General features: G+C 39.9%; 1 protein-coding gene across 1 annotated transcript in view; it reads left to right on the top strand.

The window, feature by feature from the left end:
* The window catches only part of NRP1 (neuropilin 1), a 147,699-nt gene that overhangs the window by 108,386 nt on the left and 22,240 nt on the right, over positions 1-17,073 (top strand). The window contains 5 exon segments of the mRNA XM_069958963.1: positions 7,900-8,055; positions 10,093-10,237; positions 12,260-12,594; positions 13,736-13,880; positions 15,067-15,159. Of these exon segments, the coding sequence (XP_069815064.1) occupies positions 7,900-8,055; positions 10,093-10,237; positions 12,260-12,594; positions 13,736-13,880; positions 15,067-15,159 (874 nt within the window).

The raw sequence follows: 17,073 nt of genomic DNA on the forward strand, positions 1-17,073 counted from the left end.
GATGTATAAACCTGGCCTAAATTATACTGATGAAATAAAATGGGAGACATTTATCAAACTTATGGCCAGGGCGTATGCCAGGGGGATGGAGAGATTCACTCTTTTTCCCTGGCGTATACCTGCTGTATCCCCCGCTCCCCCGTTGGGCGGGCAGGGAGGGGGGGGGGGCAGGGGGGTTGCAAGACGGGGAGGAGTCATGGCCTCATTTATTATGATTTTCCCTATGCTCGCAGGCGTAAATCATGATTCAAACCTACACCTGCTGAAGCTGGTGTAGATTTGGTACACAGTACGCGGGCGCAGGGTCGAGCCCACCAGATTCAGTTAGAAGCAAGCACCTCTTAGTGAATTTGGTCGGGGGGAAGGGTGTGGGGCCTAATTTACACCAGTCTTGACAAATCCCCCCCGTGTTAACTATATGTGTTCCCTTACATTCTAGAAACACTAGGAGTATTCAGCAGTAACTGTTCAGTTTTGAAACAGTGCCACCAGTGGGGAAATGATGAATTACACCTTGGAAATCAAGGGCAATCAGTGCAATATACAGAAGTGTTGGGTGTAATAGAGTCAAAATATTCCCTTGTATCCCTTCTGTACTATAATATATGAGGGTGCTGATTTGGAGATCCCACTCTATTAACACAAGAAATACAAAATAATAGTAACCAAAATGCAATTATGAGAATGACAACCACTACAGCCCCCATTTGGGTTGTCAGTCAACTTTTTTTAGAATCCTGAATGACAAGAGTGCCTGTGACTATATCTCCTACTAGTGTACTGGTGCATAACTCTTTAGTTTAGATATGGTGCTTCGAGCATCACTGTTTGGATATTATTGTATTATTATTTTTTTAAGTACAATTTGCATAACCCAAATGTTTTCCTCATTTTCAATTACGAAAAATAATTGCTGTATATGACACATGCTGGGAAATTGAAGGGTTGAGCTCCAGAACAGTAATTAAAATAAGGCTAGAAATACATGAGAATTTTAATAAGCCGCATCTTCTCCACGGTCCCTCTATTTTGATGTAGTCAGTCATACGTTTAGATAGATAATGTGACATAATTATAATGCAATCCACTATATGTGATCAGACCTATACAATTATTTCTGTCAGGGGGAAGAACCAGAAAGCGCAATGGGCCAATTTGCTTAAAAATAAATTTATATGCTTGTAGCCTGTAGCCAAATCCAAAAATTAGATGTTACCACCATTAAAGGGGTACTCTGGCAAAAATCTCTCTCTTTCTAATTAACTGGTATGAGAAAGTTATATAGATTTGTAATTTACTTCTGTTTAAAAATATCAAGTCTTCCCATATTTATCAGCTGCTGTATGTCCTGCAGGAAGTGATGTATATTCTCCAGTGCTACACAGTGCTCAGGTGTCAGGAACTGTCCAGAGGAGAAGCAAAAACCTCTCCTACTCTGGACAGTTCCTGGCTTGGACAGAGGTGGCAGCAGAAAGCACTGTGTCAGACTGGAAACAATACACCACTTCCTGCAGGACATACAGCAGCTGATACGTACTGAAAGACTGGAGATTTTTAAATAGAAGTAAATTACAAATCTATACAACTTTCCGACACCAGTTGATTTGAAAGAAAAAAATTTCGGAGTACCCCTTTAAATTGCTGAGGGTGCCCTGATCACACACCTTTTTAAAGTTTCTAAACATGCCCCCCCCCCCCCCCCCCCCCCCCCCCGTTCTTGAGATATGTGAGTTTATAGTTTGTCAATTCAGTTAATAGTCAAGTGGGCATGAACTTAATTTTAATAATGGGAGGGAATATCTGGTGATGGGCATGATTATACAGTCAGGGGGTGTGAACGTTTTACATAGAGAAGCAAGTATACCTAATACATACCCCTTGACTGTATTAACATCACCTGACCTTCACTCCCATTATAAGGACACGCCCACCTGACTATTAACTGAATTGTCAATCTAAAGATTAACTCACATATCTCAGGAATGGAAGGACATATCGAGAAATTGTTAAAAAGTGTGTGATCATAGCACCCAAAGTTATTAAATGGTATTAACATCTCATTTTGGGAGGGGGGGGGCTAAAGATCCTTTCAAATCTCAAGTAGCAAATCGTAGAGAGGCCCCCACCCCCCACCCCCCCTTATGTCTAACAGCTCATTTGTAATTTGAAGCCATTAATTTAATACATGCAACCGAATACACAGAAGCTACTTTTAGGGGGGGGCATAGACTTCCTTTGTGTACTGGGTCCAAGTCTATTCTATGAAGTGTTGTTAAAGCATCTTGTCTTGTATTGGGTTGGCTTTGTCAAGTTGGAAATTGCACGAAATTGCAAGTATAGAACTCAAGAGGTGGCATAAAGAAGTGCACCCAATCTGTCAAATCGTGTACACCTAAGTGATGTATGTGGTGCATCCTCAGTGGTAGCCGCTTTAGTTTCAGGCTATCTTTATTAAAGCCTATTAATAAATCTGCCCCATTGTCTGTATGCATAAAGTGCATGTCTATAAATCGCCTTGGTCCCGGAGGGAATAGAGCACTTTGTACATTGTGATACATTATAATCAGCCAGCTAATCATTCTGCAGCTCTATTGTGTCGAATAAGCTCGGAGCCTGCACAGGCCTCTCCTTCGCTTCTGCTGTATTGGTCCCAGAGAGAGTCACATAATTAGTGTTTTCTGATACATTTTAATGGAACGATGCATCAACATATAAGCAAAACAGCATCCTCCCTGTTTTTTTTCTGTATATACAGCTGTTTTATTTTAATATGAGTGGTAATAAAGGAATAAGGGAATAAAACCCAACAAAAACAACAGCAATCCCCATCTTGTATTTACAGCTGCGCTGTGTTATATCCCTAGTAATAAAACAGAATGTTTTCAATAAACCAACTTCATATTTATTAATATACAGAGACCGGAACCATTTTATATTGTGTTTGGGTAAACATCATGGAATCCATTATTATAACGTGATTTGTCAGATAAATAGTGTTGAGTAAAAAAAAAAATTCTAAGTGTATGGGTATGGCAAAGTGGCCTTGGGTAGGTGGTTGGTTGGTTGGTTGGTTGGCTGGTTAGCTGGTTGGTCAGTTGTGTCATTGGTTGGTTGGTTAGCTGGTTTGTTGGTTTGTCATTTGTCTGGCTGGTAGTTTAGTTAGCTGGTTGGTTGTGTGTTTCATTGGTTGGTTAGCTGGTTTGTTTGTTGGTTGATTGGTTGGTTGGTTGTATGTTTGTTTGTTTGTTTAGTTGGTTGCTTAGTTAGCTGATTGGTTGGGTGTTTCATTGGTTGGTTGGTTAGCTGGTATGTTTGTTGGTTGATTGGTTGGGCGTTTGTTTGTTTGTTTGTTTGTTTGTTTGGTTGCTTAGTTAGCTGGTTGGTTGGGTGTTTCATTGGTTGGTTGGTTAGCTGGATGTTTGTTGGTTGATTGGTTGGTCGTTTGGTTGGTTGCTTAGTTAGCTGGTTGGTTGGGTGTTTCATTGGTTGGTTAGCTGGTTTGTTTGTTGGTTGATTGGTTGGTCGTTTGGTTTGTTGGTTGGTTGGTTGCTTAGTTAGCTGGTTGGTTGGGTGTTTCGTTGGTTGGTTGGTCGGTTGGTTCGCTGGTTTGTTTGTCTAATACCATCTGAAAGAATATGGAAAGCTATCTAATTCAGTGTCTGGTCAAAATTTCTTTGTCGTATGTTGGGGAAAACAAGGAACAGTCCACCAGAGAGGTCTAGCCTATTCTCCTCTACCCATTGAAATCACTTTTACTCTTGTCTAAACTAAAGTGCGTATGGGAAAGACAGAAAGAGCAGCTGTCAGCCAAAGGAGCCTTTGTTCGCGATGCAATTGAAGGTATAAGGTTACCTTTTAGGTGTCACTTTCATATAGAAATATCAAAAGTTTTGATCAGTCGCAGTCAAGGTGTTCAGAGTACTTTATAGAGCCCATCTCCTGCAGCAAGGAGAAAGACTAGAAGGAAAGCTTTTCTAGTGATCAGTCAGGGTTGAACACCTAGACCCTGGGCGATCTAAAACTTTTGACATGTCACTATGAAAAGTTTTTTAAAGTAACAGTGACACTTAAGCTGTCCATAGACATTGAATAAAAGTCATCCTTCCTCACCATCTTAAGTGTGATCAACCTATATAATAAATATAGGGGCCTCCCAACTCTCCTGTAATGGGAAAGAAAAATTGAGTATGTTGAGTATGTTGGATTTTAACATATTTAATATAGAAGAATAGCGTTCAGCCTGCTGCGATCTCAAGAGGATGGCCAACTTCATAGGGTCATTCCTCTGTTTACGAACCATTGCTGGCTATTCAGTCCAATGTGTACATAATGGGGGGGATTTACAAAGACTGGCGTACAAGTACGCCGGTCTTATATTAGGCCCCACACCCTTTTCCCCAGCAGGATGCACTAAGAGGCGCATGCCTTTTAGTGAATCCGGCCAGCTGGGCGCCTGAATCTGTGACCAGCGTACATCATCTACAGATTTTGGTCAAGATTTTGGTCATGATTTACACCTACGAGCAGGCGTAAATCACGATAAATGAGGCGCGGGAGGAGGCGTCTACCCATCGGGCGAGCGGGGCATACGGGAGGCGTACGCCAGGGAGAAGGGGCGAATCTGCACCTTCTCTCTGGCGTACGCTTCGTAAATCCCCCCCCCCCCCAATGTATATAGAGTCTACACCAGTTTGAAATGTATGACCTGGCCAATGGCTTTCACACTTCTAACATTTAGTATCCCATTATATTTCTCTCCAGTGAATTGTTCTTTACACCAGTCTCCATTTTATTGGCCAGAATCCTTACTAATATTATTAATTATAGGAGTGAGTTCATATGTTGGCATCTCAATATTTGTACAATACGGTGCCAATATAATCCAATCATAAAGAGCGTATGATATAACATAATACATAGCGTGACCCTACACAGGGGAGCTGTACTTTCCGTTATCATATATGGAATGAGAAAAATTATTAACTCCATGTAAAATTCTGTAATTTCTGGATAATTAGTTTCTCTGGTTGCTATGTGAACATTGAACATCTGCCAAATGCACAAAAATTCACATTTTTTTTCTTCTTCTTAAACAGATTCCCTCATCAATTTATGCAGTTTAGGAGAGTTTGCCAGAATGTTTTTTTCTTTTCTTTTTTTTTTCAGTTAACAGGCTCCTTTTTATAGACTTTTCTGTGGCTTTCAGTCAATGGTAAAAGGCTACTTAAAAAGAAATATAAGAAACCACAGTGTGGGTTTATTTTTTTGCATTCTTCAAATACATAGTCATAGCCGCTTAAATGGCTTAAATACACAACCTCCTCAGTGACATCACCTGATCTTAGTCTATACTCCCAAAAGGTTTTCAATATCTAATCCGAACTCCCCTGCCAATCATCTGACCAAAGCAAACAGCTCCATACATTGTATAGTGGCCATGATGAGTTACTGCAGTTCAGCTTCCATTGAAGTGAACAGGAGATGAGCTGCAGTAACCCAGCATGACCACTACACATTGTATGGCGCTGTTTGCTTTCTACTGTGGGCTAACAGCTGATCTGTGAGTCCTGGTTGCTGGACCCCCTTATAAAATAACCCTTTAAAAGAATGTCACGGATCCCTCCAAAGTTTAACGACATGATTTCTTTCTACCAGTCTATTAATAAAAATCTATATTTTTAGTCGGGATAACTTAATTACTTCATAAAACCATGAAGAGATGCGGCAATGAGATCATGAGATGTAAAGGGCTCTTCAGACCGGTAAGAGCACAGGATGGGACACAAGCTCCTAAGACCTCTCTAAAATCACTTGACAGGAGAGGGTTTACATTTTCAGTGGCAGAGTAGTATACGAGCTTACTAATAAGCTTACCTAGGATGCATTGTGTATGTGTGACTGTGTTAACCATGTGCTGGCACAATACAAGGGAATATAAATTAGCGGGTGCAGAAATGAGCAGATAAAGCAACGAGACCATAATCTACAAGATGGGATATCACTGCATTTTATTTACACGGAAATAAGTAACATGTCTGCTTGCTATATATAGATGGCAGGATGTGTTGGCTCTAGAAGTGAGCACTCGTACAATCAATCTGTCTACTCATACGCTTCTACAGAAACTAAAGATGGATTGAAAGTATGTTGTATGTAGGTGGGTGTGGGGGGGAGAGTACTACAGGCTCGGAATCTATATCTATAGACAAATTCAGCTACTTATGGACATGCAGAGTATAGGTGGAAGACCAGTTCAGAATACTCCGCTATGAGATGTCTATGGGGGAGATTTATCAAACATGGTGTAAAGTGAAACGGGCTCAGTTGCCCCTAGCAACCAATCAGATTCCACCTTTCATTTTCCAAAGAGTCTGTGAGAAATGAAAGGTGGAATCTGATTGGTTGCTAGGGGCAACTGAGCCAGTTTCACTTTACACCATGTTTGATAAATCTCCCCCTATGTGTATACATATTTCCAATGGCGATATCAAAACATTATCAGCACTAGAAAGGTCAATTTCCTTTTTGGACAAGTTTTGTAGGCCACTTAAGATTATGTCCACCTTTGAACCCTATTGATAGAGTAAAGGTCCCCATACACCTTCAATAACTGATGACCGAACAATTTTTCAGCCATCAGTTATCTCTCCCATCCTACCCATACACGGGAATGTTCAGCATGGCCCAGTCATGCTGTGTTTTACATGGATAGGGTTAAGATGTAGCCAGAGAGCTCTGGATGCGGCTTATATCTCCAAGAAAAAAAGTTGTTGGGCGGTGATTTTCCATCAAACTGTAACAATATCATCTGTCAGTGGTTGGCCGGGAGACGCCCATACACTATATACCGACAGCGGAGTGTAAAAGGCCCTGTTCACACTGAGCAAAAACGTCTGAAATCTGCGGCGGAGAATCCTGCTGTCACTGCAGGACACTGAGCACAATTACGCTGTTTTTGCTCAGTGTGAACTGGGCCTAAGGTGTATGAGGACTTTTATATATAGATATAATTTACCTAGTTCAAAGATAGTTGTTTCCAATCTAGTATCTAGTGTTGTGTTGTAGGTATATGTAAAACAGTACACTAAAGTCTTTGTTGAACTGAGACAACTGTCTAACAAGTAAGATGGCCTCCCGACTCAAAACAGAAGAATTGGGTGTGTATGTGATCCAGTAGTAGATCAAGAAATATGTCTGATTGATGGTTCATCCTTAGGGCGCCCATACTCCTTAGACTAAAGTCAGCTGGTGGGTTCAGTCAACTTTCTAAAGTTTCTATGGTGGCCTCCTGACTTCTCACTGACTGATGATTTCAGTGGAGAGAAGAACCGGACTTGTTGTATTTTTAACGCTCAACCCTATTGTTCTGGGAAAGATAAGATGCCACCAAAGTTAACTGGTTGTGACTTAACTTTCCCATAAAACATGAACGTTTATGTGTATGGGGAGGTTGGGAGAGATAACAGTTTGCCAACACTTATTGAAAGTGTATGGATGTAGATCTGGTCTTGCAGAACAGAAGGTGTATTAACCATTGGTTTCAATGTTACATTTGCAGTCACCAGTTTTGGAACAATTCTGTTAAGTTATTTATTGGTCCTTTATTAATTACTTGAAGTAGAAAATAGCACCAAAGAATATTACTCCCTCTGGAGGACCCGGCCTGTTTGATTGCAACAAGCACAATGTAATGCTTAATTTCAACTGTGGGGGCGCCGACAGATTTTCCTGCAGATTATAACTGATTGGATCACTCTGTACTCTTATTTTTGGGGAAACTCTTCTAATAAATGTAATTGTTCAAAGTAAACAACCCCATGAAACTTCATTAAATTCCATTATATGAAGATCCCAGTGTATGTCTAATATTAACATGTCTTCTCGCTTCTCATTATACAGGTAGACCTTGGACTGCTCCGGTTAGTTTCTGGAATTGGGATCCAGGGAGCCATATCAAAGGAAACCAAGAAAAAGTATTACCTGAAGTTGTATAAAGTGGATATTAGCTCCAATGGAGAGGACTGGATTACCCTTAAAGATGGAAATAAACATCTGGTAAGAGTCAAGGGTCTATATATATATATATATATATATATATATATATATATAATTTTTTTTTTGTAGCCCGTAAATTAAAAATCATAGCAACTAGTAAGAATTTATAATAAAAGATCATACTAATATTAAAATACCATGAAAGCCATTATTAGACCTAGGCCCCGTTTCTGTTTAATACCTCGCCGGTACTATAGTTCCCCAAACAGGTCTGTGCAATTTAAAAGGACTTAAGAGACTCGTATATAGAATGCAAGATACGGGGACTATAAAAACACAAAGGGCCCCTGCATTGATGGGGGAAAAAAAAAGAAAAAGAAATAAAGCAACTGAACTCACATCCTCATAGACCCGGAATTATATGGGAATGTTTATAAAGAAAGTCTGAAATACATAAAACTTGATTTGTGGTAAATTGTTATTTTAGGCCATTGCTCACTTCTGTTAATGGCTGAAATAAAATGAATGGCCCTTAGAAGGGAGGGGAGGCCATTCATGGAAATAGAATTACAACTGAAGCTGTAGGAAAACAAGATGTATAAGTATACTTACCCACTTTTATCAGAGGAGAATATATCGATGCAATCTGTTCACTGTTACCAGCCATTTTGGGATAAAAGTAAAGACTTTAATTCTATTACATGATGCCTGTGTATTTTTTTTGTTAAATATTACGCAATTTTATCAAGCTGTACCCAAATCATTTACAGAAAGAAAATAAATAAAATACAATCTGTACATAGCTATATAGGGAGAGCCAGGAAGAGAGAGTATTATCTGTGCCTATAACATTTACAGGGAGAAACAAGGAGACAGTATTATCTGTGCCTATATCATTTACAGGGAGAAACAAGGAGACAGTATTATCTGTGCCTATATCATCTACAGAGAGAAACAAGGAGTCAGTATGATCTGAGCCTATATCATCTACAGAGAGAAACAAGGAGTCAGTATGATCTGAGCCTATATCATTCACAGAGAGAAACAAGGAGCCAGTATAATCTGAGCCTATATCATATACAGAGAGAAACAAGTAGTCAGTACTATCTGAGCCTATATCATGTACAGAATGAGACAAGGAGTCAGTATGATTGGAGCCTCTATCATTTACAGAGAGACAAGGAGCTAGTATTATCTGTGCCTATATCATTTACAACGAGATACAAGAAGCTAGTATTATCTGTGCCTATATTATTTACAGGGAGAGACAATGAGTCAATATTATCTGAGCCTATACATTTACAGGGAGAGACTAGGGGTCAGTAGGATCTGAGCCTATATCTTATACAGAGAGAGAGAGAGACAGGGAGTGACTATTATCTTAGCCTATATCATATACAGAGGGAGACAGGGAGTCATTATTATCTAAGCCTATATCATTTACACTTAGAGACAAGGAGTCAGTATTATATGTACCTACTGTATACCATATACAGGGAGAGATAAGGAGTCAGTATTTTCTGTGACTACACACATTTTACAGAAAGTCGAAGCTGAAGGACTAATACCTGTATCTACATAGTTTACAGAATGATACTAGGAGGTAGTATTATGTGGAAGGGGGTAGCTTTAGGGTTCAGCTGTTCTTCTAATATGCAGGAGAATAGGATTGGTGCCGCATCCCTCCCTCCACTGTCCAGCTGCTGATTGACAGCTGACTGCCTACACACAGCATGGATAGATAAATGGCAATCAGCAGCTGGTGGGTGCAGTTTACTGCTTCTCATGAATATCCAGGACTACTGGGCTCATGCGCATAATGAGGGGACTAATTATTGTCCATGTTATTCAGGAGGATATCTCCGCATCAGCTGCACAGAACAATGTAAGTGATACATCATTCTGTTTAGCTTCTCTGTCACTACTTTATGCTACCCTTAGGTAGGACAGCCTAAACCAGGTGACAGTCTCTTTAAGTTCTTATGGTCAAAAAATGTTGCACATAATTTGACATTATTCAACTACATACAGATGATAATTTGTTAAAGTCTTTTATAAATGCAATGGATTCTAAAAATTTTTTATATCCCCCTACAGGTATTTACAGGAAACACCAACCCGATCGATGTCGTATACAGCGCATTTCCTAAGCCTGTCCTCACTCGGTTTGTTAAAATACGTCCCGTCACTTGGGAGAACGGCATCTCATTACGCTTTGAGGTCTACGGCTGTAAAATTCCGGGTAAGTCGAGTACCTACTAAGCAATAACATCCATATTTCTACTTTTACGCCACACTAACCTTCCTATGGAACTCATTGACCCCAATTGCGCCACAAAACAACCAGCGGAATGCAAATGAAGAAAATATATATATAATTATAGAGTTCACTGCATGTTGTACAGTCTTCATCAATCAGCAATACTCCACGGAGTAAACTGTAATAACTCCACTTGTAATAGCCACATAATAAAAGTCTTTATTGGAGAAGTAATAGGCCCTTAAAGGCTCCTTCACCTGTACAATTATAGCCGGTTTGACCTCACATCACATTGTTCTTTGTGCCCTTTGGCACCTTTGTAATGACTTAGGTTGAGGCAGCGCAGTAACATTCTTTTCCCGCTTTACAAGGTAACTTTGTAGTTTTGGCTTCTTCGCTGTCGAAGCTGCACCTTTGTTATTAATTGATACAATTACGTATTCGCACACAATACATGCGGCATTATTGTTTTGGGTTAGCAAGCCAATTTAGCACCAAGTGAAGTGCATTGCTGATGTTCGCCAGGCCCCTGGGTGGGCAATTAAGAGCTGATTGTGCCCGACTCCCACCGACTCCAGTCCCTAGGTATCCATTTAATGTGATATAAACACCTGAGCACAGCTGTGTGGCTTCATTTAGTATGTCATGCATAGACGACACTAAGAAAATGTTTGGAGTTTTTTGTTCCCTTTACCGCAGCTGAAGCGAAACATAAAACCATTCATAATGTAATGTCACGTCTAACATCTACATTTCTATGGGGAACATCTAGTAGGGCAGGGACGTAAGAGTTTCTTGAAAACGGCTAATTATAGCTTTGGTCTGTAGAAGTATCAAAGTGGGAAAAATTAGTTGGTGTAGGTAGAAGGAGGGGCCGTGTGAGCCCTATTGATGCCAGATACCGTTTGAGGTATAGGAACACATTTATACATGGAGGACAAGGGTTAATGTGCAACTCTATACCCCTTATTGTTAGGATATGAATAGTAACTCCATAATACAGTTTTACTATAAGGAATTCCATTATGCTCCTTCCTTAGATTGGAGATTCCCAAGCTTTTGTATCTTGTGAACCACATTCAACATTGAGTGATGGTCGGGGGGGGGGGGGGCATATTCAACTCAAAATACTAGTATTAGACCATTTAGATTGACATTGTTTGGTGGTGTGTGTAACAATGTTAGTTTCAAGTACATATGGTCATCATTAGAGATGAGCACAACTCAAGTCCGATGGTTCGGCATTGATAAGTGGTGGCTGAAGAAGTTGAATGAAGCCCTAAAACTGCCTGCAAAATATAGATACAGCTATGGGCTGAATCCATGTTTTCCCAGACTCCCTAGGGCTATATCCAACTTTTTCAGCCACCAGTATTTAATTTCCGAACAAACAGACTTGAGTATGCTAGAGTTGCGCTCATCTCTAGACATCACTTAGGACTCCCATGGTGGGCCATACATTACGAAGCCATTGGTTAGGAAAACAGCTTTAAGCCTTTTACACGGGCCAATTTTCAGGTTGATGAGCATTTGTAGGAATACTCATTCCCAATCATTGGCCTTTTTGAAAGAGCCAGTGATCGGCAATCGCTTATGTGGCCACATGACTGATCAAGTCGCTCAGTAAATGGCCACCAATTGCATAAATTGGCACTTTTTAGCCACCACCGTTATGTAGAAAAATGTATGTGTATAGACTAATTTCTATAGATTATAGGAGAGTCCACAGTTGGTTCTTCCTTAGAGTATGGAGAGGCAGGAACTGGTAGACACATCAGTTGCTGCTTACCTTGATCGATAGCATTAATATAGTTGATTTTAGACTAAAAGATTTTCACAAAAAAATCCAATGATTTACTTTTGTCTTAATGGTTTGAAAGGCACCATAATGCAACCAAAAATTTGCATATATTGTAGGTTCTCATATAAACTCCATATAGCTCCATAAAACATATTGCAGGTAAATGAAATGATTGACATGTTTAATTACTTTATGTCTTGCAGATTATCCGTGTTCTGGAATGTTAGGAATGGTTTCAGGACTTATACCCGATTCCCAAATTACGGCCTCAAATGGGGCTGACCGTAAGTGGCTTCCGGAGCATGCCCGTCTGCTAACCAGCCACTACGGATGGGCATTGCCACCTCCTGTTGATCATGTATATACCAACGAATGGTTGCAAATTGACCTAGGGGAGGAGAAGATCGTGCGTGGAATTATCATTCAGGGCGGGAAGCATCGAGAGAATAAAGTGTTCATGAGAAAATTTAAAATTGGATATAGTAATAATGGGCAAGACTGGGACTATATCATGGACTCAAGAAAGAACAAGGCCAAGGTAAGAAGAAGCATCAAGACTGTTGATTTAGTCAGTCTCATAGAAAGTACTAGTATCAATAAGAGCTGGTGGATAGTGTTGAGTGGATGTGTTAAAGTCTTCAGGTGTGGCAACATTATCCGAACCCGAACAGCTATGGCTGCATCCATGTTCTCCATGACTCCTTAGGGCTGAATCAAACTTCTGCAGCCATAGGGAATCAAATCGGGTTCAGATAATGTTGCCGAACCTGAACATTTTGACAGATCCGCTCAACACTACTGGTGGATCTATCGTTAAGTGTTATGGAATCTGACAATAACTAATAGCCTTCCCTGCCAGTTTATCAGTGTCCATTCTTTACATTGGGCAATAGTTCTTCACATTTTGAGAATGAACACGTCAAGCTTCTTTCCAAGTTTAGGTTTTATTCTTCGCAACACCGAAGGCATGTAAGGTGAAATCAAAGAACAAAATGATCAGCCAAATACAGCATGGCTTTATATGTAACGCTTTCATCTGTATCAAATATTCATATCACTAGATGGTGTCCTTTAAGTGTGCGGCATTATTTATGTGAAATATTCAAAGACCCTTCTTTATAAAAGACAATTTAGGAAAAATCTTAAGGAAGAGTCTTGACTCAAGTCGAAATTACAAGAATGAAGTTTGACACGTTTAAATTTTTAAGGCGAGGGAACGGGCCGTTCTTGCATGCAAAATAGTGGAGGAAATTTCCGTCAAATATCCTTTGATTAGATGACAAATTGCTTGAAGTGGATCTTATTACTTGGCTGCCACAGTCAATTGGTACAAATCTGAACGAGGTGATTATGTGTAATACATTCCATAATGCAGCTACAGCTTACATAACTTTTGATAGCCTTCACGGATAGACACTCCTGGGCAGGCAGTTGCCTAGGGCGCTGAGATAGCAGGAGTGAGAGGATATCTGACAGCTTGTCTTGCCTAATACACAAGATATTCGTCAATCAGTATGACATCTTTACATTTGTGTATAACGTGTATAATTTAGAATTTTGGATTGAGCGCAATTACAGTCACATTTTAAGACGTCAATCAGGGATCGGTGCTTGGGCCAACAGCCATCTCTGAGCCCATAGGACTCTTCAGTTGACCTGTTAATATCTTGTATTTGTAGACATTTGAAGGGAATATAAACTACGATACTCCAGAACTACGCACTTTTGCATCCATACCCACCAGATTCATCCGGATCATTCCCGAAAGAGCATCAACGTTAGGTCTTGGGCTACGAATGGAGCTGTTGGGCTGTGAACTTGAAGGTAACCAACCACATGCATTATATATGGACACGTTTCCTTATTTCCGTCTGCCAAAGTATTAAGGCTGACATATATATTTATTGAACTTGGAGCCGAGTTACATTACCGCTAATGCTTTTGTGTCCCTTCATTGATAATCCATCCTATGGCCAATCTACTTGGATTTACAGTCCTTAATAGTAGGAACATTAATGTTGCACACAATGTCCTCCTTCCATATCCTGCAGATGACCCATTATAGTCATTTGCATCTGTCATCATTGCTAATGTATATTGTTGGGGGCTTAGCATTTAGTCAAACAAATGACCACATTGTGTCTTTCTCCTAATTGGTTAATGAATCAATGTCGTCTATGACATATTATTGTACAGCGCTCTGGGATGAAGACGGCCAAGATTATTATTATTGCCTATTGGAAGGGTAGGGGGCTGCTTATGTATAATCATGGTAGATGGAAATGGTACATCACTTATATGTAACCACAGAATATTTTCCCATGACCGCAATGTGTGCTTTTTGGATAAAATGCATCGGAATTGGATTAGATCTCAGCCCCATTAAGTATTCAGAGCTAGAAGGCATCACTATGTCTTATCACTACAAAGAAAGACAGGAATCTGGCATTACATTAATGACTCTGGGCTGTTTAGTAGTGTCTCTTTTGGGAACTCGCGAGCTTAGCGGAGATACTGAAAAACCTGATTACATTCCATAATACAGTATTAGGTCATTTCGGAAGAGGAGTGAAACTTTTAGACAAGGCCTAAACAGAAGGGAAGAAGAAATAGCATGTGCAAATACGGTATCTTTACAATTATAGTGAACATGATTCATCCTCAACTTTCGAAAAGTCAAAAATTTAGTATTCAAAAACAGTTGTGTTCCTGGTCTACATGACCTGTCTGGTTACCTACATATGTCCATCAAGTTAAACCAAGGGCAGGTAGAAGATATGAATGAAGAGGAGGGGTATGAGTAACTTCAAAACTTATGTTCCCCTGGTTCATCCAAAAGAAATGAGAACCAATCTGGGGAAGAAGTTCCCACTTGGTCTCAAGTGGCGATCAGATTGGGTCAATGAAGAACCCACATAAATAAATCTTGATCTGTAACATTGACCACAAGAACATTAACCCATATAGGATGGTACATGGGTCTAAAATGATGATCTCTATTTTTTTTTAGCACCAACAGTTATTCCTACCAGCGCTGAAGATAATTGTGAGGACGAGCAGATTCCTTGCCACAGTGGCACCAGTGAAGACTACAAGCTCTCAGGTAAAGTAACGCTTTTGAAACACCATTTAATTTGGCTAATATGAGACATGGATTAAAAAAAACAACTGCCTAAACTTTTCTAGAGCAATGAAGGGAACCATTTGGAATTTGTTTAAGACCAGTAAATAAAAGAGAATCTATCAGCTCGAGATCATGCTCTAAGCTCAGGTGTCAAGGTGGTTGTGCTGAGCTGCAGCATCCAAACCTTCTCCCTCCTCCATCATTTCCCACCTCAATTGGTTGAAGTACAGGGCTTGTCTTCCAGTCCTGAGCCTTGAATGTAAATAAGTTAAAGCAGGGAGGGGTGGGGGAGGGAGGAGTCGTGCATGCTGCAGCATGATCTAGTGTTGATAGATTCCCTTTAAATAATACATTAGTTGGTTTTTATTATTTTTGTTATTTTTAGGTTTTATGCATATAGCTAATTGGTGTGCACAGGCCTGGCACACTCCACCCCAGTGCATACTGTACATGTAAGAACTCTTGAAAAAATATAATATTACAAGTTATGGGCATTAGATTTCCGGTGATACGGTGATCCAGGGATTATTCTGATTGCCATTTGGATTTGGGGAAGGCATTTTCTCCCTGTGATGGGGCAGTTGTCGTATGCCTCATAGGGGGTTTTGCCTTCCTCTGGATCTACACTGTAGGGTTTCTCTAGGTTGAACTTGATGGACTCTTGTCTTCTTTTAACCTTACTAACTATGTTACTATGTTCCTAAGTATTGCTGTATGGTGCCACCCTGCCTCCATGTGCCTCTCTATAAAATCAGGGGCAAATAAATACTTAGTATAGACAGCTATATAAAATAAAAGTTCTGAAACTAAGTGTATAGTAATTGGCCTAGTCATGTATCCCGAGCCCCTATAGTTCTGCAACACACATTAGATGCTGTATTATCCCCTCGAGGCACAATATGGACCCACACGTTTCTATAGGCGTCGTATTATGAATAAGTATAGCGCTAATCTGTAAAAAGTCGGCCCGCATGAGCCGTAAAACCGGACCCTTACTCATAACCATAAAAACCATGTTCACCATATCGATATCCAAACCAATTACGTCAAAGTCAAACAAATAAATCAAATGTAATTACTTTTGATAGGTTTAAAAGCTAGAAATTCATTAATCTGTACACAGCCTTTTGGTTCCAGGTCGTAAAACTTTATACGTTATTAACACATCACCTGCTCGGTGGTTTCTATAAGTTTTACAAGCCCTTATTGTTAAATATTGGGGAGGGGGGGGTATGTAGACCCCGGGACAGATTTAATTATCGAACCTTGAGCATTTTATTAAACTTCCAATTGAAACGAAGGCTTGTGCAACACGTCAACAATAGTCCCCGGTATAGAATTTCGCTCATTGGTAATTTACTTTTTAATTGTTGAGAAATCCCATCCACAAACTCTTTGGAGTATAAAGCCAACGATGTAAAGTGTAACCTAAACCATGGAAGACCACATGTTCCTTGTTAAAGATCAACACAGTCTTACAAGAATGGATGTTTTTGTCTTTTTTTTCCACAATAATTACCAGATCATTAACGTTCCCTGCTTGAAAGTTCATTATCTTCTCCAGAAATGGTGAACAATGGGGCAGGATATTGGAGTTTCCCAGAACTGTTGTAAAACCAATAATCCAATAATTGCCCCGATGGCTTCAAGATCTATTACACCTGTTAATATTTTCAACAACTCAGACAAGCTGCCATTCATGGGGAACCCGATACATAAGACAGAAGAGATCATTTGGGATAATTTAGTTCGTGTAGGTTATAAAAAGAATAAGAAACACATGAGTGACACAAGGCCTGGTAATTGTTACCAGCGCCCTAAGTGTGAATCTCATTTTAATCGACGCCAGCCTCGCTTCACATCAAAGTTTATTATGGTAAACTTACACCCTTT

This window comes from Dendropsophus ebraccatus, chromosome 2 (assembly GCF_027789765.1).
Source record: "Dendropsophus ebraccatus isolate aDenEbr1 chromosome 2, aDenEbr1.pat, whole genome shotgun sequence".
Classification (NCBI taxonomy): Eukaryota; Metazoa; Chordata; class Amphibia; order Anura; family Hylidae; genus Dendropsophus; species Dendropsophus ebraccatus.